This window comes from Cynara cardunculus (genome assembly GCF_001531365.2).
Source record: "Cynara cardunculus var. scolymus isolate 2C chromosome LG 13, CcrdV1, whole genome shotgun sequence".
Taxonomy (NCBI): domain Eukaryota; kingdom Viridiplantae; phylum Streptophyta; class Magnoliopsida; order Asterales; family Asteraceae; genus Cynara; species Cynara cardunculus.
This window is the reverse complement of record NC_037540.1, coordinates 6,402,976-6,423,064: the sequence shown is the minus strand read 5'-3', so window position 1 is coordinate 6,423,064 and position 20,089 is coordinate 6,402,976. Positions and strand designations below refer to the sequence as shown.

The following is a 20,089-nucleotide window of genomic DNA, read 5'->3' as shown; positions in this document are numbered from 1 at the left end:
CCATTTCGTATTAAACGGATCTTAGAGCTCCTTTTCACCCGAAAATCAGAGTACCGGCAGCCATTGATGAACCAAGGAGCTTCAAGATCCAAGGTTATGTCTCGATTTTCTTTTACATCCGTGCTTGCATTGTTTTGTTAACCAACACCCACCGGCACACAAAAAGATTACATTGATTGATCGAGCCCTAACTAATTATGAATCCTCTGCTACCATTTATGACACCTCGGTGCATCGTTCATATTTTTTTAGTTGATTAACTACTGATTTCTACCCAGACTCCTAAATATCTATCTGGATACCAAAAACGAAGTAGGAATCCTCCAATCGACATTATAAAGCATTTTCCCTAATCCTATGATCGTGGGCGTTTAAAGAAGTATCTGAAATTATACATTCTGCATTGAAGAATCTATCGAACTTGTTAAAACCATGCCACCCTCCAAATAAATAAGTATATATGGAGACTTATACACCCAAAGTCGACAAATTTCACATTTAACATAAAAGATCACATCTTTATGGAACCTTGAAATCTTCTGGATTACCAAAGAAACAGTGATGGGGGTGGCTGATTAAGTAAGGAATTACAAAGGCAACATGCACAAAGAGTTACTGCTTCCTTACTTCCTTTTATCATAAACTGATTAAGGATCACACTCACATGACATCAGACATTTGAAATATGCAGAGTGAAGATCAATTCCAGGCCTACTCTCATGCTTAATAAAACATTAAACCAGATGACTTAATCAATTCTCTGTAGTCCCTATACAGTTGGGACCAAATTTTCAAACAAGTTACAGAACTCGGAAGAAAAGAAAGCAATATGCCAAGCAGCAGCCAGAGCTCTGATTGGTTTTCGGTATGACCATTTTCTTCCCTTCAATGTGTTTGGATTATTGTGTTTTTATTTCATTTGCAACCCTCAAAAACTTGGATTTTGATCTTGTTTTGAATTCTTTATATGCTTTTTCAGAAGGAGAAAGATCTTTACTCTATTAATGGTTTCAAGAGTTCCATGGATAAGGAATTGGTTGAAACGACTGATCTGATGAACTCTCAAGAGTTGGCTCCATACTTGGAGCCACTTTATGAAATCTTTTTTTGTCCATTGACAGATAAGATAATGAACGATCCTGTTGAGATAGAAACAGGTGTCACCTGTGAGAGAGCAGCAATAACAGTGGTACGAGAAGTTTGGCGATACTGCTGATATTATTTTCCCCGAGTCAGGCAAGAAGATAATCAGTCGAGTTTTGAACAGAAATATCGCGTTAATGGAAACAATCAAGCAATGGGAGAAAGGAAATGAACAAGCTAGCATAAGGTTTGCAAGGTCAGCTCTGTCTTTAGCCAGTAATAAGACCATGATTATTGAAGCATTACACAATTTGCAGAGTTTATTCAGAAAAAGCAGTATAATGTGGTAGAGATATGTGCCGTCGGTGTCAAACCACTGCTTGGAACATTCTTGGCACAAAAAGACACAGACTTGACATTTGAAACTCTTGAATTACTCAGACTGTTGGCTGAGAATGATGATGATGAAGGAAAAGTAGACTTCTATCTCAAATTTCATCCTGATTCCTAGACTTTACAGGTTATACATGTATAAGTTATGAAGAAAAATTGAATCTTTTTTTGCAGGAAATGATTGCCAGGACAATAGACTTATCTGCAATAATACAACTATCGAGTACAGTTAAATGTGTTAGCCATTTGGCTTTGCTTCTTCTGGTTGATCTTTCAAAAAGTCGCCATCTTTATGATAAAATCGGTTCAGTTACTGGAGGAGTTTTGATGCTGATTACTCTAAAGTACAGACAGCCCGTTGATGCATTTGCTTCAGAGAAAGCTGATAAATCTTGAAAAACTTGGAGAGATCACCAAGTAACATCAAGTGCATGGCAGAAAATGGACATTGGCAACCCCTCCTGCACATCATTTTCTTGAAGGTATTCAGCATTCGCTTCAAGTGTATAATAAAATTTTCAATCCCTTCTGTCAATCTGTAAATAATATGAAGATACGAAATCAAACAGGCGATGAAGAGATGAAGATGGCAAGTTACCTTGGGGAAATTTTTCTTGGACATGATGATGACATCAAAGGTTATGTGGTGGAGACAGCTTCACCTGCTCTAGTCCAAATGGTGACAATAAATGGTGTGCTTTCAGGCTTTTCACCTGCTCTGCCCAGTTCACAAGGGATCTTGTTCTTCTCAAGAGACCTTCTGTTTGCTTGAAGCAAAAGCAGTTCAGAACTTGTTGGCCTGCTTTGACCATAAGAATATTCAGGTGGTGGAAGCTGCATTATCAGCTATATGCACATTGCTAGATGAAAGTCGATTTGGACACGGGTGTAGGTATATTGATCCAAGAGAAGGCCATACACCATGTCCTGAATGTGGTGAAGGAGCATAAAGATGAGTCCGTGTGGCAAAAATCATTCTGGATTTTAGAGAAACTGTTGGGGAAAGGAGAAGATAACTCAATTTCAGAAATATCACAAGACAGGTTCTTGGGTGCTACATTAATCAATGTTATGCATCATGGCCATGGAGACATTAGGTTGATGGCTGAGAATACTTGAGGCACTTGAATAAGATGCCTAACTTTATCATGTAGTTCTAATCACTTTATGCATTGTATATAATATCACTGCTTAGAACTGTTCAAAATCTGAGCAAGAATGCTGCTTTCTCCTGGATGCTTGGGTTGAAACACCCATGGATTTCTTATTTTCTGACTGGCTTCATATTTCCCAGAAAGCACTAGTTTTCTTGAAGAATCTTGTTCTTATTTCGCCAAAAAGACACTATTCAATTATGTCTATATCTACCCGCATAACAACTACTTCCTTTCCTAGAAATGATTGCCTAAACTGGAAACATATCTTCTGCTGCTATCTCATTTGCTGTATTTTTAATGGATTTGATGTGTTGTTTATTTCGTTAACAGGAGCCGTATTTGAAACATTCAGAGCATAGATGAAAGAGACTCATTACTAGAGACCTTTTCTTTAGAAGTGACTCATTACTAGAGACTTTTTCTTTATATTCTACATCAAATATATTATGGTTGTTGGCCTGCCCACCATGACGTGTGCATGAAAACTTGTTACAAATCCATTTGTTAAACCCGCCAAATCATCATTTTCAATTGCATCTACACCCCTTTATCTCTAATTGGCCGGCAGGCGGCAGCATAATCCAAACACCATTGATTTTGACGAAAGTACAGATGTTTTCAGTTGTTCTAAAGTGCTATATATGATACAATCAGGTGGCTCTTGGCACTCAGAGAGGCTAATTAGGCTTATAAACTTATTTGATCAAGTTTGATAAGTACAACTTGTTTTTCACATTCTTTACTCCAGGAGAGGATGGCTTCTTTCTCAATGGAGGATTTTGTGGGAACTGGGTCTCTACAGAAACTTCTTCCAAAGCTGTTAGATGATGGTTGGGATGATGTACCAACCTTGAAGATAATGAATACAGAAGACATGACTGCAATTAATATGACTCAAGCACAAAAGGTAAGTTATATGACATATTTTGCAATTTTATCTCCATCCTTTATGCTATCTGAAAAGAAAGCCTAACTTTTAGCAAATTTATTCTTCTCTTTCCATAATCATCATACTAATCACTTCTATAGTAACATCCAAGAGCTTTTCTTTGTTTTACTGAAGGATGCATTAGAGATCAGGTCATACCTGCATGATCGAACACTAATGCAATATGCAGATAAGCTAGAAGCCTCAGGAAAATGCCTGGCAGAGCTTTTAAACCTGGGCACCACAGATCTTTCTGCTCAATTCGGCATGAAAAGAGGACACATGGCACGCTTCATGGACCGAACCTCACAATGCGAAGCTGATCCTTTGCCAGCATCATTCTCTCTCCCAGCAAGGAAACCAATGGCCCCACCTTCCCGGAACAGTAGCATGTTCAAGACTCCTTCCATTTCTGCAAAACCAAAATTGCAGGCTATGTCAACACAAAGTACTATCGCTTATGATGCAACCATTGAGCAATCCATTGCTGATTTCAAGATAAAAGATGGGTATATCTTTAAAGGGATTGTGGCTGCCTTGCCTGATGAGCCTAGAGCATGTGGTTGTATACAGCCTCCTCCAATTGTTGATGATGTGGCTCCATACTCTACTATTGAGAATATTTCAGTTCAGAAACTAACACCAGAGTATAAGATTGGAATGGAGCGTTTGGTCAAATTGAAAACACCACCCATGAGAGTTTCAGACATGTGGCGTGACAAACCATCACTACTCCTTTGCATCCGTCGGCCCGGGTAACTTCTTAATTTATATAATATTTGGAAATATGTCTATATGTTAAAAGAACTATCATATTAACTTGAATTTGGGAATAGATGCATCATGTGCAGAGCTGAAGCACACAAACTTTATTCAAAGAAGCCCATATTTGATGCACTAGGGATTAATATGTTTGCAGTTCTACATGAACATATAGAATCAGAGGTACTGGGCTAACTTAATTTCTTGAAGTAATATGATGGGTAATAACTAAAATTGATTCTTGATTAACTGATGATGAATTCAGGTAAGAGATTTCTGGCCCAGATATTGGGGTGGTGTTGTACTCCTTGACAAGAACATGGGCTTTTTCAAAGCTCTTGGTGGAGGGTCACTGCTTAAGGACAAGTTCGTATCAGGATTTCTGTTCAATCCTCGAGCTCGTGCAAACTACAAGCGTGCAAAGGCCATGGGAATCGAGCAAAACTTCAAAGGGGAAGGCGAAATAAAAGGTGGACTGTTTATGGTTGGCAAAGGAAGAAGTGGAGTTGCCTACCAGTTCATAGAGCGAAACTTTGGAGACTGGGCACCACTTGCTGAAGTCATTGAAGTTGCTACAAAATTGCAGGTATAAATAATTCAAAAAGATAGATTCATCTTTCACATCTTCTCTCCTGCAAGAATATCGTCTTAATAACTTGATAACATTTATGCAGAACCACCAAGAAGACGGTGAGGAATCCATGGGAGGATCGCGGGATTACGAATAAGATAAGATGAAAAGTAGCCGAATCGGTTCTCTTTGTTAGTTCTAATGAGTAAAACATAGTCCCAATTATTTGTTCTTTGTTTCTCCATATGGTTTCCAAGATTCATTATGTTGAAAATATATATCGTTCCAGACTTGATTGTAGCTTTTCTGAATTAGTGATTTGAAATGGCAAAGTAGAAGAAGTATCAACTTTTCAACCAATGCTAAAGTGGCTACCAAAAAGGGAGAAACTTTTTCAGACATCTAAGATCACTTTCTTATCGTGAAAAAGGTAGCACAAGTGGGCACACATAAAGACCATTGACTAAGATTCTCTGCACAAGGCTCCATACATTTAGATTACAACCAGCAAAATGCATATGCAAGAATCCAAACACATAATCATGATGCCGACTTCCCAACTAATCCATTTTTCTTTTGACCTTATTTATGATCACAAGTCTTCAAGTACTACCAACTCTGGGAAACTCTAGATCCAAGTATCCAAAAGGGGCCAAATGGGTGTCACAAATCAGCTTTACTGAAACCATCTTTAAGTATGATGAAAACAAAGAAGGGTTCTAATACAAACAGATTACAAACATCAACACACAGAACTTCTCCTTAGAAAGAATTGACAAAATAAAAGGTTCTACTGGTCCAGAAGGCAGAGCATACCCAGATGCCTATTTGGCTGCATTTAACTTGCTTTACATTTCGAGTCAACAAACTCATTTTTGTTCCTAATGACCAAACTCGATCACCATCTGCTATTTTATGTATCACCTTCTTTCGCTGTTTATATATAGTGGCTGACCAAAAAGAATACCCACGGATTAATTACATGACCCGGTCTCTGGAGCCACAAACCAGATTGGACTCGGAATTCTTCTAATCATCCTTGTGAACCCGTTTCATGAAACCTAAATTATCTTTTAGGGTTCCGCTTTCAGATGGCCTGGAGGTGTAGATCCTGTGCAAAGAAAATAGTTCCTGGTTAGCTCAAGAACTCTTCATTTTTTATACAACCGAGATTGATGAAATGTGTTAGAAACAAACTAACAAAAAGATTTTAAATTTTTGCAAAAAATGGGTCGTGAGCAAATATAATCAGGAACTGGCGTGTAGTGGTCATATAAATCAAGTTCATAGTACAGTTACCAAACAATTTTTCTAACATGGCAGAGAGCCATACAAATATATCTTCCAGTAAAGTACCTAAATTTTGGCTGCTGATGGGGGTACTAGGATTTAATCCCATCTGGACAATGTTGTGAAGCTCGTCGTCCCATGAACTAGGTACCTGTCTTTGGAAAATATGTTAAACCGATACACAGTATATAATTCATGGTAGAAGAGATCGAGGTAGATTTTTTTTTTCTCTAATGTGTCGAAAGATAAGCTATAAGTTGCATTTGTTCAGAGGCAAATTACAACACTTCCGTTTTGATAAAGTTCTCATGCTAAAATTACTTATTTCTGGCCTATCATCACCATTACATACAAACCAAAGGTACACATTTGGATCTGCAAGAGTCGTCTATGTTGTCTCTAATTAACGGTTTTACATGTTTGATGTTTATCTCTGCAATTTTCTTGGGAAAGAAGGATTAAAAATTGCATACTTCCTCCATTCCATGGACATTTCCCTTTCGTGGAAAGTTTCACGTCAAGATTACTGATTGTCCATCATCATCCCTAAGAACCAACCGAATGATTCATTTTTGTCCAGAAGATTCTACTAATCTGTCTTCCATTAAAGGGTATCTTAGATATTTGACAAATACTCGAACAACTTCCTAAAGTACAGTACAAGGATTAGGCAATCACAATTTCAGGCATTGATAACCAATGGCAACTCACCTGGGATGTAGGATCTTTATAACCTCCAACAGCCATCAAATGGGAATTGATTGTTCTCCGCACTGCATCTGAAGAGCTTCCTAGACCAGAAAGTCCGCCTTGCATGATTGCCATTTGTGATGAATTTGGAGTATAAGGCATAGCCATATCCGGACCAAACCCAAGTGTACCAGAAGACCCCCCTCGTGATTCAAGCATCTGCCTCAAAAGTACGCCCAGTGGAATAAACCGTCAATGCATGTTATAGGACGACTTAAAACCGTATAATGTTAAAACACCTCTTACATCTTTTGCAAGGAGCCCTTCAATGTTAAAATCCATCCGAGGGTTAACAGTAGCAAGCTTCATCGACAAAAACTGCAGGAATGGAACTTATATTTCACACCAAAAGTTCAAAATTTAGCAATCAACATATGTTTTTTGGTCATCATACCTCAACCTGTCGTTGTAGTGACTGTACATAGTTAATGATTTCATCCAACATAACCGCTTTGCCTGTGACCTTAAAAAACATTCAACAGAAATGAGAAAAGAAAATGCAACAAACCTTTGTTCCATACAAATTCAAGATGCCGTAGACAAACCCATTAATGATTCAATTAACTTACCTTGCTGCATCCAGGGACAAGATCTTGAAGGAACTTCATTCGTTCACTGATCTTCTCCCTCCTCACCTATTATGGTTGCAAAACGGTTCAAGTTAACTATCGAGACCAATATTACATCATTCACTACATAATCAACAATAATAGTAATATTGAAGGAAACTCTCTTACTCTCTCTGCAAGACTATGGCTATTGGTAGCTTGGCCTCTTCGAGCCCTTACATGAATGTACTCTTCCTTCTGTATATCAGATGATTGCGACACCTGCTTACCATGTTTCCCACTCGACTTATTAGCAACCGAATTTGGATTGTTGTCACCCTTTTGTTGAACTTCAGTGTTGTTCTTTGTAGCTTCACTAGGTGTTTGTGGAGATCGTTTGACTTGATTGTAATCGGTATCCTGTTATTTTGTAGCAGAATGCAGTTTATTTTAACACCCCCAAGAATTCTAATTCAACCAATTCATCTCAATCAACAGAACTAGAATCCCATATGACAACAGTTTATAGATCAAATTTAAAAGATTTACTAGGTTTTACATGCCAGTATGAGAATGAGAAATCTTGGATCAAGATAAGTGGCAATTAAGACATACCTGATCACCTCTTCTCCTTTTCTTTGAGTCAAGTCCCTCATTAGAATTATCATCCTGACCACCACCACCTTCACTAAATTCAGCTTCACTGGCCACATTATTTCCGGAGAAACCAGATCCACCTTGCTTTGCTTCATGAACAGACCTCACAAAGCTCTCACTCTGCCTTTCATTCTTAGATTGACTTCCATCATTGGCCCCCCCACAGTCAACAACCAGGGGCATATCTTTAGATCCTTGGGCAGATGCCGATTTGAACCCGTTCCCTACAAAACCATCTTGTGGCTGGCCTTGCATAGCCCTACTAGAATAAGGACTCAGAGATGATTCAGGTACACTGCCAAAAGGGTTTATCATATCTTCAAAATTACCTGCACTGAAAGATGACAACCTGGCTGCCCTCTCAATAAAACCCGAATCAGCTGGAAATTGAGATAAGCTGTGAGGAAGAATGTTGGAAGCAGCCGGTGGCAAGAACATCCCACCCCTTTTTATGGCGGAATTTGCTGGAGCCCAACACATGTCAAGATTTCTTGCAGGGACAAGATTTCCTTTTCTGAACCCAAGTGAGGATGATGAAGTGGCGGCATTGTTTTGCAAATTCATGTCACAGAAAGCTCCTAGGTTTTGTGAATTTGTTGGATGATGATCCCAAACGGTGGGAGCAGTATGGCAAAAGGAGTCAATCATAGGAGCTGAAGAACAAGAAGTATTGTTCATGGGGTTGCTTGAGGTAATCATGCTCATTGATGTATTTGTAAGATCATTAGGGCCATTAAATGGCCAATCTGAGGATAAATTGGCTGAATGGAAATGTACTTGTTCTTCATCTCTGTTTCCCCCCTCAATTTCATCCTCCCCAGCCATATATCGTCTCTCTTTTTCACAAACAACCCAAGAAAAAGGTCAAAATCACAAAAGATTGGCCGCCCAGAAAAAAAGCCCTAATTTTCAAGCAATATACACAATCAACTCCAATAACAAGAAAATCCCAGATGATTAAAGCCCCAAATCAAAGCAACAACTTAGATGAAGCTGAATAAACTACAAAAGCAACTGTACCATGAGAAAATTGAAGTAATTAAGGAGACCCCAACTTAAAATTTATGAGAGTGAAGAAACAAAAGGTTAGAAAATTAATAATTAAAGATAGACACCACTGTTCCCGAAGGGATCATTGGAATTGAAATGGGTAAAATTAAACACTCCCTAATTTATACAAGAGATGCTTCCCCAATGACGAGAAAACTCATTAAAGAGCTCAGAAAAGTGTCCAGGGAGCAGTTAATTTAGGCACAGGAGAAAAAGAACATTGATTCAGTATCATAAATAAGCCCTCCATCCATTTCATGATTCATTCTGACCAAACCCTAGTTGGAGGAAAACACACAACCAAAAGTAGGAAGAGAAAAAGATACCCCATTCAGAGAATCTGAGCAACTTTTGGTACTCTTCACTGCCCACTTGAAGCAAAGCAGAGAAAAAAAGAAACACAAATCTTTTTCTTGAATTTGGTTCAAACAAACCCTCTTCCTGTTGTAGCTTTTCCCAGACCTCAAAGAAGACCCACAAAAATCTTGAGAGATAAGTGTGTGTTTTATGGTGTAAATGTGTGTTTTTGTTGGGAAAAAAAGCAAGGGTAATATAGTAGTAGAAAGAAAGAAAGAAAGAAAGAAAGAAAGAAAGAGAAATGGGTGTTTGAAGGAAAACTGAAAGAGAAGGTTGCTAATGGCAAAGGTCCTGCATTTATGCCCACGCCTGCATGAAAAACAGAGCTGTTGATGATTAACCACCGCCACTGCAGCTGTTAAAAAATTATGGTAAATCTTTTCCCCAGAGCATTAAAGAATTATATATAAATAAATAAATAAAAGATGCACCTTCTTTACTCTGAATCTGATATGGAAAGGGACCAGGACCAACTCAGTATCATACTCGTATACGTAATGTATATTGGGTGTGGCCTTGCCGGTGGGCTCGTATTGGCTGCCTTTCCTCTATGTCTATTCCATTTTTAAGGTTTTTTATTTATCGAAAATGACATTTAAAAGATTTATAGAAATATAATTTATTTTCTTTTCAGAAATTTTAATTTTTTTTAATGAATAACATATCTATACTATATTATAAAGTATTTAAAAAAAACTTTTAAAAACAAATTTTTATGCATGAAGTATTGTTTATTGATTCATATTACTTAAAATCCAATATTACAAGTAAATTATGCATAAATACAACTTATTAAAGTTACATGTTTGAATTCGTGCAACTAACTGCAGATAAACATAATCAAATAAAAAATAAACATCTCATTTTAAAATCTAAAAAATCTAAAATATAATTAGAATAATTATCGAGTTCTAACAAAATAATTAATTATTATCTCTATAAGAAAATTATATTATTAAACCAAATATAAATTATTTCATTATTGAACCTAAATTAAATTATAATAAAAATTTTGAATTAAAAAATTACACAAAAATGGGAATTTTAAATAGTTAATTTGATAGTAATATCGATATATTTTTGTCAAATTTTTATGATATCTTCAAATTTGTATTTTATTCAAAAATAAAAAACATTATCACTTTTTCAAAATCACATAAGACCATATCATAACATCGACTGAGATAAAGAATAAAATGAAATATTAAAATCAAGATGTATCTCGCTGCATTGCGCGAGTACACTTCTAGTAAATCATAATTAAATTTTAATTAACATCTTAGTAGACTTTTAAGGGTGTGTTTGTTACACTAAAAAAATAGAACAAATAGATCACTATTCCACATTTAACATGATTTTTATGTGAGTCCTCTTCAAGGCATAATATTGAGAATGTTCATTGAATGAGCACCCGAGTAGTCCTAACAGTAAACGATGGATACTAGATTGTCACTACAAAAAGAATAATGGTAAGAGACAAAAACAAAGTGGAATAGATGTATTTCATTCTCACCCCGTGGAACAAGCTGGAACAGACATGTGTTTTACTAATCTATACTTCTATACTATCTTATTAAGCAAATTTAACAAAAGTCTTAAAGTCTTAAAATACTAAATGACCAAGATACCCTTTATATTTTTTGACTTTTTCACTCCATCCTCTCCTCACATACACTCACCCTCTCACAACCAATTTTTTTTAAATTATAATTTTAAATTTACATTTTATATATCTTTATAATTAGTTAATTAATTTACTTTACGTCTTTTACTTTTAAATGTTTCATTTTAAACTTTTATCAAATTAACATACATAACCGTATATTCATTAAAACATTTTTAAAAAATATATTTTTATTTTAACAAGTTACACCATAATAATCGTCTCGTTAATAACTTCGAAATGAGTCCAATATTGAATAGTTTTTGACTTAATTATATTATTATATATTATATATACTGTGAAAAAATATTTTTAATATTTACGATTTATATTTTTATAGTTATTTATTTATATATACTATATATTTTGGGGTTAGGCTGTCCAAATTGTACTGTATAATATATTTTGAATTAATATGTTCTTGGGTTTTTTTAAATATATATATATATACACATGTATTAATTCAACCTTAATCCGAGTTTCTGGACAAGAAAGAGACTAAGCAGTTGAAATTTCATTCTAAAACCCATTTTTTTGGTCTTTTCATGGCTTATGATCTATCAAATTTGTAGTTTTCTTTATTGGTTTTGAGTGTTTATCTTAAAACTCAAGTTTCTTGGTTCTTTGCTCTTGGTGTAAATCGAACACATTTGTGGAGTCGTTTAAATATGTTGGATTTTAAACTGTTATACAATTTTTTCCATCGATAGTCTGTAATTTGAATCATAACTCTTATTTATTCAAATTGTATTAATATGTAAAGACCAAGTCTAACATATATCATCGTTAAATCTTATCTTATAAAACCAGTGGAACTTTAAAATCGTTAAAATTCATGGCTCCCGCCGCATTGCGCGGATACACAACTAGTATAAACTAAAAATAAAATAGAATTATTTTCTAAAATATCAAATAGGTCCCTCTCTTTACATTTTATTAGTCATTTAAATTTTATTTATTGTACCTTTTTTTTCACTTTAGTCTGTGTTCAAAATATTATTTTTATATGGTTTCTATATGTTGGTTAATTATATAATTTGTTAAATATTAATAATAAAAAAGTAATATACAAAAGGTATAAAATAAAAATGTATTGTTTTAATCGTCTTGAAGAAAACTTTCTAATAATACATTTTGTTATCAAAATATTTATTTATTATAATTTAATAAATTATAAACAACATAAATTGGTCATTTTATATGTTTTATCATGTTCCGTTCTCTTTTACAAAATATTGAACAACTGTCTTATCTTGTTCTGTCATGTTCCGTTAGGAATGGTAATGGGGCGGGGACCCCAATCCCCGTCCCCATCCCCACCGAGGATTTTGATCATATCCCCATCCCCGTTCCCAACGGGGGGATATCCCCAACGGGGAAACGGAGATTTTTTTTTCATGTTTGTGTAAAAAAAAATTAAATCAAATGTTTGAGACGCTACACATATTTAAATCTCATATTTTCCAATAAACCTAAAATCAAAAGAAATTTAATTTAATACAAAAAATATACATCATTATATAATAATTAACAATGGAAAACAAAACAAAAAAATTAATCTAAAAAAATTAACATCACATGTACCAAAACATATTGAGTAATATCCAAAATATATTGAAATAGAAATTACCATTTACCGATTTAATATAAATAAATAATATATAATATAATTAATTAATATATATATATATATGGGGCGGGACGGGGCGGGGAGTGTGATACTCATCCCCGTCCCCATCCCCGGTTTGAGCCAAACGGGGATCCCCGGCCCCAAGACCCGGTTTAACGGGGAATCCCCGTCCCCGACCGGGGCGAGTGGACCGAGTTCCCCGACGGGTCAGGTCCAATTCTCATGCCTATGTTCCGTCTTGTTCTCTTTTAACGGAACACCAAAAGCAACTTAAAAGTATATATATATATATATATATATATATATATCATTTTAGACTAACATAAAACAAAAATATTAAATATTCAAATAAGAATGTGGGCATTTTAATTTATTGGATGAATGGTTACTATGTTAAAGGAGTTATTTACTAAATTTTTTATTAAGTTCGGTATGGATAAACTTATTTGTATGGATAAATTGATGTTGTTTTTTGTTTTTTTTTATCTAAATCAATAGTCTAAACAATAGAAATGATTGTTTTATTTTTACCCTTCATTTTATCAGATTCATGGTTTACATCTCCCGTCTTCTAAAAGATAAACTTCTAACACATAAAAATCATAAATTTATTGATATCATCTGAAAATCAAAGAATCAACGAAACCAAAAAATCAATATAGACAATTGAAAACCTATCAGATTAGGTTCCCAAATAAAAAACTGAATAAAAAGTATTGGGCTAGAAATTTCATCAAACAGTTGAAGGGCTCCATCAGAAGCAAGCACCACTCGTGAAACTGCAAAATAAACATTTGAATTGGTGGTTTTGCTAATCTAAACAACAACTCCCCTCGTGGTAAAGGCAATGGAGAAGAAATGCTACAACAACAACAGTGAAAAAAAAAAGTCAACCGATATCAAATCAATGTGGACAGAAATTGATAAAGGAATCGATTTAGAGGAGAAATAAAGAAAAACGATGTAGATAAAAACCATGCAAAGTCGTGAAGGAAATTGTTACCTATGGAGAAATCAAGTGTGCAGGAATCGCTTTAGAGGAGAGAGATTGAATTCCTGCGGTTTGGCTGGAGGAGAGAGCTTGAAATCGTGAAGGAGATCGGGTAGGGTTCAAGTTCTTTTAGAAATTTGGTGTGTTTAATGACGGGGTAGGGTGTCTTTTTTTAGATTGAAGTACAACATGGGATATCCATATGTGCAAATAAGCCACAAGTAAAAGCTCTATTTTGGTTGTGCGAATAAGCCGGTTAGACAACCAAGCTCAATAAGTCGTAAGTAAATGTCCCCTAAGTATCAATTACATAAGTTGTCCCTTGTTTTATGTATGTTGGTTTATGACCGGCAAAACTATTAAGTCAAATGTTAGTTAATAAGTTAGCTTTTTTAGGTTTATAATATCTATATACAATAAATACTCATGTAAGGATCGGTTCAAATAAAAAAAAACTAAATATCTTGATAAATTAGAATGAAATGTTCATATGTAAATCCATTGGAAAAAATCCAAAAGAATATATCTGGAGATTCCAACATGAACCGACGTTCTAGATTCCAACATTTTCAAATGAATTTTTTCAATTATTAACATATGAACTTTCCCTTGACCTTTCTTTTTTTACCTTTTCATGATATTTAACATTCTTATTTGAACTCTCAATATTCATGTACACTTAGATTTATTGATATTGGAACTTCAACCATTGACTTTGTGAAAGATTGTGTACCCTTTGGTACCAGTAAGTTATATAAAAGTACATGTGTAAAAATTACTCAATTCTAATATACAAAACGCACAATTGAAATAAATGAAGAAAAAAAAAATTGTTGAAAAATTATATGTTGTTAGCTTATTAGCCAACAGTTATTATACTAAAATAAATTAGTCATTTCTATAAGAGGGTAGTGACTAGGGATTTATCTAAGGATTGGGTAGACACATAATTAATTAAGTAGAAGCAACTATTATAATTGTGGTGCTTTAATTAACCTTATATATATATATATATATATATATATATATATATATAAATGCCAGCTAGCATAGCATAGCATAGAGGTAGAGAGGAACTGACATTGCCAACTCTCGTTTGATATAGTTTAGTGTGTTTTTATTGATTTTAGTATTGTTTTATAGTTAGTTGTATCTTGAAACAAGAGATCTCTCATTCAAATCATTTTTTTAATTAAATTCAGATTTTCTTTTGTTTTATGGTTTTTAACTTCAGTTCACACTTGCAATTGCAACTCTTACATGTATGTATGTATGTGTGAGTGTCTCCATTTGGATCACTTTTAATTAATTAATTAATGAAACTCTAATCACATTTTATTATCTTAATTTTAACAACTTATCCATGTTACTGCCATTAAATATCTTCCACCATTTATGGAGCCTATTTTTTTATGAGCGGAATATACAAGTATTAAAATTCGTATGAAGACTAAAATATGTATGATAGATCGTTTAAATCCGGTTTTGATTTAGAAAGGAAATTAAAAAGGAAAAAATTACACAAATTCTTTATGCAAATGAGGATCTTTGAGCATTTTTTTTATATAAAAATGTGGACCCTAATGCAAATTTGTGTAAAGATTTTATTTTGGTCTGAAAATCGAATATACACAATTGCGTAAGACATTTATGTAAACTCTGATTAAAAGTTGAATTTGGTTTGAGAGATTAACTATTTTGCTTAATTTCCATTTTGAACTTCGGATATGTCGACCGGAAGTTCACTCAAGTCTTATTTGTTACAAATTGGCCACAAATTGATATTAAACAGAAATCCCAAAGTTAAGAGGTTGGCCGCCAAAATCAAATGTGTTTACAATTTAGTTCAACGAGAACTTCAAAAATATATGAAAAAGTCCTTTACTTGAGAAAACCCTTACATTTTCGTCCTAGATTGCCCACAAGTTTTTCATAATTACATTGGAGCCCTCTGAAAGGACAAAGTATTACAATTTGGTCATAAATTATTACATTGTTTGCTAACTTATTCGTGTTATAGTTCCAGTCAGTTAATAGGCTTCTTGAAATTACAATCCAACCCATGATTTGACGATATCGTTATATTTTTAGCATGATAAAAGATTTAATTATAAAAGCTCAAACAAATCAAACACCATTCTTGTAATTTAAATATATATATTTTTTATTTAACCTCATCGTATTAGTTTTAAATCTTTAATTACTGGTTATAAAATAAAAATTTAGAAATTAACAAGAGTTGTTACTTTTGATGAAGAAAACTATGTAATTTATGACTTTTATAAATAATGAATTATATTTAATTAAATAAAAAAGGAAAAACATAACTAGTAAGCTTTTTTCTGTGGGTGTGAATGTGTTAGTATTAGGTTAGAAGAAAGAAGTAAGGGGGTGTGATGATGATGATAAGGAAGGAATTGAAGATGGCGGTCAAAGAGAAGAACGACAATGACTCGTATCCTGTGTCTCTTCTTTGCATTTATTATGACTCAACCTCAACCAAGATTATTTTATATACAATATTTTATAAAAACAATTTATTAAATTTTACTAATGTTTATTAATGTATCATCTTTTCAAAATTCAAGTTTACAATCAATATACATATATATATATATATATATATATATTTATTTATTTATTTATTTTAGGATCACGTAAAATCAGCATTTTGTTGTGAAGTTTCAAATTTAAGAATGTGGTCTCACGTGATTCAAAGTCTATATATATGTATGTGTATGTTTTTGAACTCTATAGATCTTTTTGATGAACAAATTCGAAATTTACATAAAATTCAGATTTTGTTTTTTAATTTGACGTTCAAATTAATGTTTTCTTTTGAACCCTCCTATGTCCACCACAAGGACGTCTTCTCATCACAACATAGGATTTCTTATTAAGAAATTGTGGTGGTTTTGAGTATGATGTTTTAATATAAAACTGATTTCTTTGTTGATATATCAGTGAATAGTATAAGAAATTGTTATGTTTTACATCATGCTTTTTGGTGTTTTATAAAATATATTTATTAAAAATGTATGAATAATTTACCAAATGAGATTTTAGTTATGAACAAAATACAAATAATATGATCGTTAATTAATATTCATATAATTTGTTTATTTATTAAATTATAAATTTAACATTGGAGTAAATTACGCTTTTTGTCCCCATGGTTTGTTACAAATTACGAAATTCATCCCTCTGGTTTCAAAATTTATGTTTTGGTACCTATGGGTTGCAATTCCTTTCTATTTTTGTTCCCGAGCCCAATACATTACTTTTAAGTATGAAAGACTAAAATAAAAATGAATTGTAAATTACAGAAACGAGAAAAACAATAAATTCATAAGAACAAAAAAGGTAATGAGTTATAAATCACAATGAAGAAAATCATGATTTCGAAACCATAAAGATGAAAATAAAAATTTTCAATAAACCATAGAAACTAAAAACATAGTTTACTCTTAACATTAATATGTTAACAAATATTAAAAAATGTAAAATATAATTTACATTACCATACAATAAAATATATTTTATAATAAAAACAAAAACTTAACACATATAAAATTACATCTCATATATTGTGCAAAGAGATAAATGGAGAAATAATGAGAGGATATATAATCATTAATAACATGATCGACGAAGATGAATGTCATGTATATTTCGTCACTTAAATGATACATAAAATGATGTTAATTTTACTATAATTATGCCTCAAACCTCTCATGGCATACTTACCGAGTACGAAAACTAACTCTAAAATCATATATAAGTGTATAATAGATCAATGAATCATTATTTACAATCAGACTTGATTCATGAGATTTGACAAACATTCGGAGAAAAAGATGACGATCAATGTAATGTTTTTACTTTGCGATTTAACATTTAATAAATATTATGTGTTTCAATTAATGTTTTAATATTTATTAAGTGTTGTATATTTAATATAATTTTTTATTAGTAAATTAAATATATGTAAATAAATTAAAATTATATGAAACATTAAAATTTTAATTTTTTAATGTACGATAAATAATTTATCGAATAAAAACATTTCATAAATAAAATAAAATAAAATAATTAATTTAATTTATTTATTTATCTTACTTTATATGATTAATAATTATTTAGCATTAAATTATAATAAAGAATATTTAATTATAAGTTTATTATCCTTTGATTAAAATATAGTTTTTTATAACAAGGTGTGACTTAAAAAATGGGTAAAAAATTACTGTAGTGAAGGATAATTTTTAGATGATTTTTAAATCTGATGTGTCACTTTAGATAATTTGTTAAAAATTGTATTATAGTGGAGGGTTAATCTTGGCGTTTAAAAATAGAGTAAACTACAGTTTTGGTCCTTGTGGTTGTTGCAAACTATCAATTATCATCCCTATTTTAAATTAACTACAATTTTAATCATTGTAATCACCATTTTGTCTTGGATTTAGTCAAGATTGTTTGTTTACTTGTTAATAGTTTCATTAATAAACAACCTCTGAATTGTTAAAAGGTAAATCTTGTTTGACAAAAAAAAATATGTCTCTTGATGGTTTTAAAACCATCTGAATGATTTTGTATCTTGGATCTCCCTTAACCATTAAGAGCCCTAATTTTATTGTACACAATTACCAAACAATTATATTTCATTTCACATTGTATTATGAGAATCAGTTAATCATTCTAACCACTTAATCATTTAACAATTGCCAAACAACCTCCCTCGATGCAGTTGTCACCTTTTGTTAAAAGAGTTTGCTTAAGTCAAACACATTTTAGTCTTCTTATCATTTCTTTAATTTTCTATTAAAAATCAAACAAATAATTTATTATTATTACTTAAATATATACATCGAACACCCCATCCACCAACCCTCCTCCAGTAAAACAAACCTCAACCGTAATCCAGAAAAATAACATTGATCCAGAATTAAAATCCAAAAATCTAACCCCTAAATTTTAAACCAAATCAATCTCTGTATTTCAATTAGAGATGTTCGAACGTATCCAGATCTTCGAAACCACCAGAAAATGGAGATGATCCAATTAAGTCCAGACTTTAAACAATATATGAGTGACATATCGTCAAATGATGGATTCCTACAACCCAAATCTACGAAAGATGGAATCCTACAACCCAAATCTAAAACATTTATCAAAATCAAAGTGTAAAAACTCAAGAAATGAACGGTGGTGGTTATCGCCTTATCGGGACAAAGGAGCTGAGAAGAGAACGGGAAGGGGAATGTGGACCTGCAACAAGTCGAAGCTTGAACCAAAACCCATCTTGCCAACTTCATATCAAGTCAAGATCTAAAAATACATAACACACAGAAATTGAAATAAATCCATCTGTAACCATCTTCGAACTTAAATTCAGAAATATATGTCCATAAAAATTCAAAAACCATTTCAGATTTGAATTAAAATATGGGTATTGAAACGAAACCCAAGTCCAAAATAGAGAACACATGCAGTAGCTCCAAAACCCAAATAGAGATGATGATGATGGCCCTTGACTACATATGGCGTTGGTGACGGTGACGGTGACGGTGGTCTTTGAGACGGAGGTCACAGTGAAGGGAGATGGCCATAAGCAATCGATCAAAAACCCAGGAACAAATCAGAGATGAACATCGTCGTAGAAAACCCACCTCCTCAAAGCCACTGTATCAATTATGTATCAAAATCAGACCCTGTTTCTGTCTTTGATTGGAAGAAAAGTGCAAACTTCAAATGTGCCCATCAATGGTTTAGAGTTGGAGATGGCAAATGGTTTCCAGTGGGTTCCATCGCGATGGCCACAAGTAATCGGTAGCAGTGACGTCTCTCCTGATTTCAAACTCATCCCAACAGTGACAGACTTGAGGTCAGGGTTCTTCTCCAAAGATGGTGCTCGATGGCGGAGAAATAGAAGAGAGAAGAGGGCGAGAGAGATAGATGGATGGCCGACGGTGAAGGAGATCGCTAGAGAAACGGGGTTGGAGGCGGAATTGGCGCCTTGCTTCTTGAGGGATGTGTGTTGGATTTTAGGGTCGCCGAGTAAGTGTGTGTATAATGACATATGTGTTTCATTTTCATTAAAAATTAAGAAAATAGCAAAAGCACCCAGATGTCCTTGTAGTTAACGGATTTATTTAATAGAGTTAGTTAAAAAGACTATAAGGAAAATAGATTGACGATTACAATGATCAAAACTGTAATTAATTTAAAAGAACGAAGACAATAATATGTTTCACAAAGA

The 20,089-nt window shown here is 33.2% G+C and overlaps 2 protein-coding genes and 1 pseudogene across 3 annotated transcripts; 2 read left to right on the top strand and 1 right to left on the bottom strand.

Annotated features, from left to right (window-relative positions):
• Positions 1–868: 868 nt before the first annotated feature.
• LOC112526072 lies at positions 869–2,606 on the top strand (annotated as a pseudogene).
• Positions 2,607–3,131: 525 nt separating this feature from the next.
• On the top strand, positions 3,132–5,221 carry LOC112525612. Its single transcript, XM_025135804.1, has 5 exons — positions 3,132–3,540; positions 3,697–4,316; positions 4,398–4,506; positions 4,589–4,909; positions 4,998–5,221. Exons 1-5 carry the CDS (start codon positions 3,388–3,390, stop codon positions 5,049–5,051), a joined length of 1,257 nt encoding a protein of 418 aa, XP_024991572.1. The 5' UTR covers positions 3,132–3,387; the 3' UTR covers positions 5,052–5,221.
• A 335-nt stretch (positions 5,222–5,556) lies between these two features.
• On the bottom strand, positions 5,557–9,743 carry LOC112526108 (transcription factor bHLH49-like). 2 transcript variants are annotated; one of them, XM_025136495.1, is made up of 9 exons: positions 9,516–9,743; positions 8,098–8,975; positions 7,672–7,902; positions 7,504–7,569; positions 7,329–7,397; positions 7,181–7,252; positions 6,896–7,093; positions 6,251–6,335; positions 5,557–6,005 (listed from the first exon to the last, which is right to left on the bottom strand). In XM_025136495.1, the coding sequence occupies exons 2-9, from the start codon at positions 8,962–8,964 to the stop codon at positions 5,968–5,970; spliced, it is 1,626 nt and encodes a 541-aa protein (XP_024992263.1). In that variant the 5' UTR covers positions 8,965–8,975; positions 9,516–9,743; the 3' UTR covers positions 5,557–5,967. The 2 variants fall into 2 exon arrangements, with proteins under 2 accessions (XP_024992263.1, XP_024992264.1); XM_025136496.1 differs by lacking the exon at positions 5,557–6,005 and having other exon boundaries at positions 6,257–6,339; positions 8,098–9,743.
• Between the last annotated feature and the right edge of the window lie 10,346 nt (positions 9,744–20,089).

Bases quoted from the DNA above. Each gene is read 5' to 3' on its own strand.
- LOC112526108 (XM_025136495.1), bottom strand. From the start codon at position 8,964: ATGGCTGGGGAGGATGAAATTGAGGGGGGAAACAGAGATGAAGAACAA. The intron at 7,570-7,671 runs GTAAGAGAGTTT...CAACCATAATAG, and splicing joins GCCATAGTCTTGCAGAGAGA to GTGAGGAGGGAGAAGATCAG. The intron at 6,336-6,895 runs GTGAGTTGCCAT...TTCCAAAGACAG, and splicing joins ATAAAGATCCTACATCCCAG to GTACCTAGTTCATGGGACGA.
- LOC112525612 (XM_025135804.1), top strand. From the start codon at position 3,388: ATGGCTTCTTTCTCAATGGAGGATTTTGTGGGAACTGGGTCTCTACAG. The intron at 3,541-3,696 runs GTAAGTTATATG...GTTTTACTGAAG, and splicing joins ATATGACTCAAGCACAAAAG to GATGCATTAGAGATCAGGTC. The intron at 4,317-4,397 runs GTAACTTCTTAA...ATTTGGGAATAG, and splicing joins CTTTGCATCCGTCGGCCCGG to ATGCATCATGTGCAGAGCTG.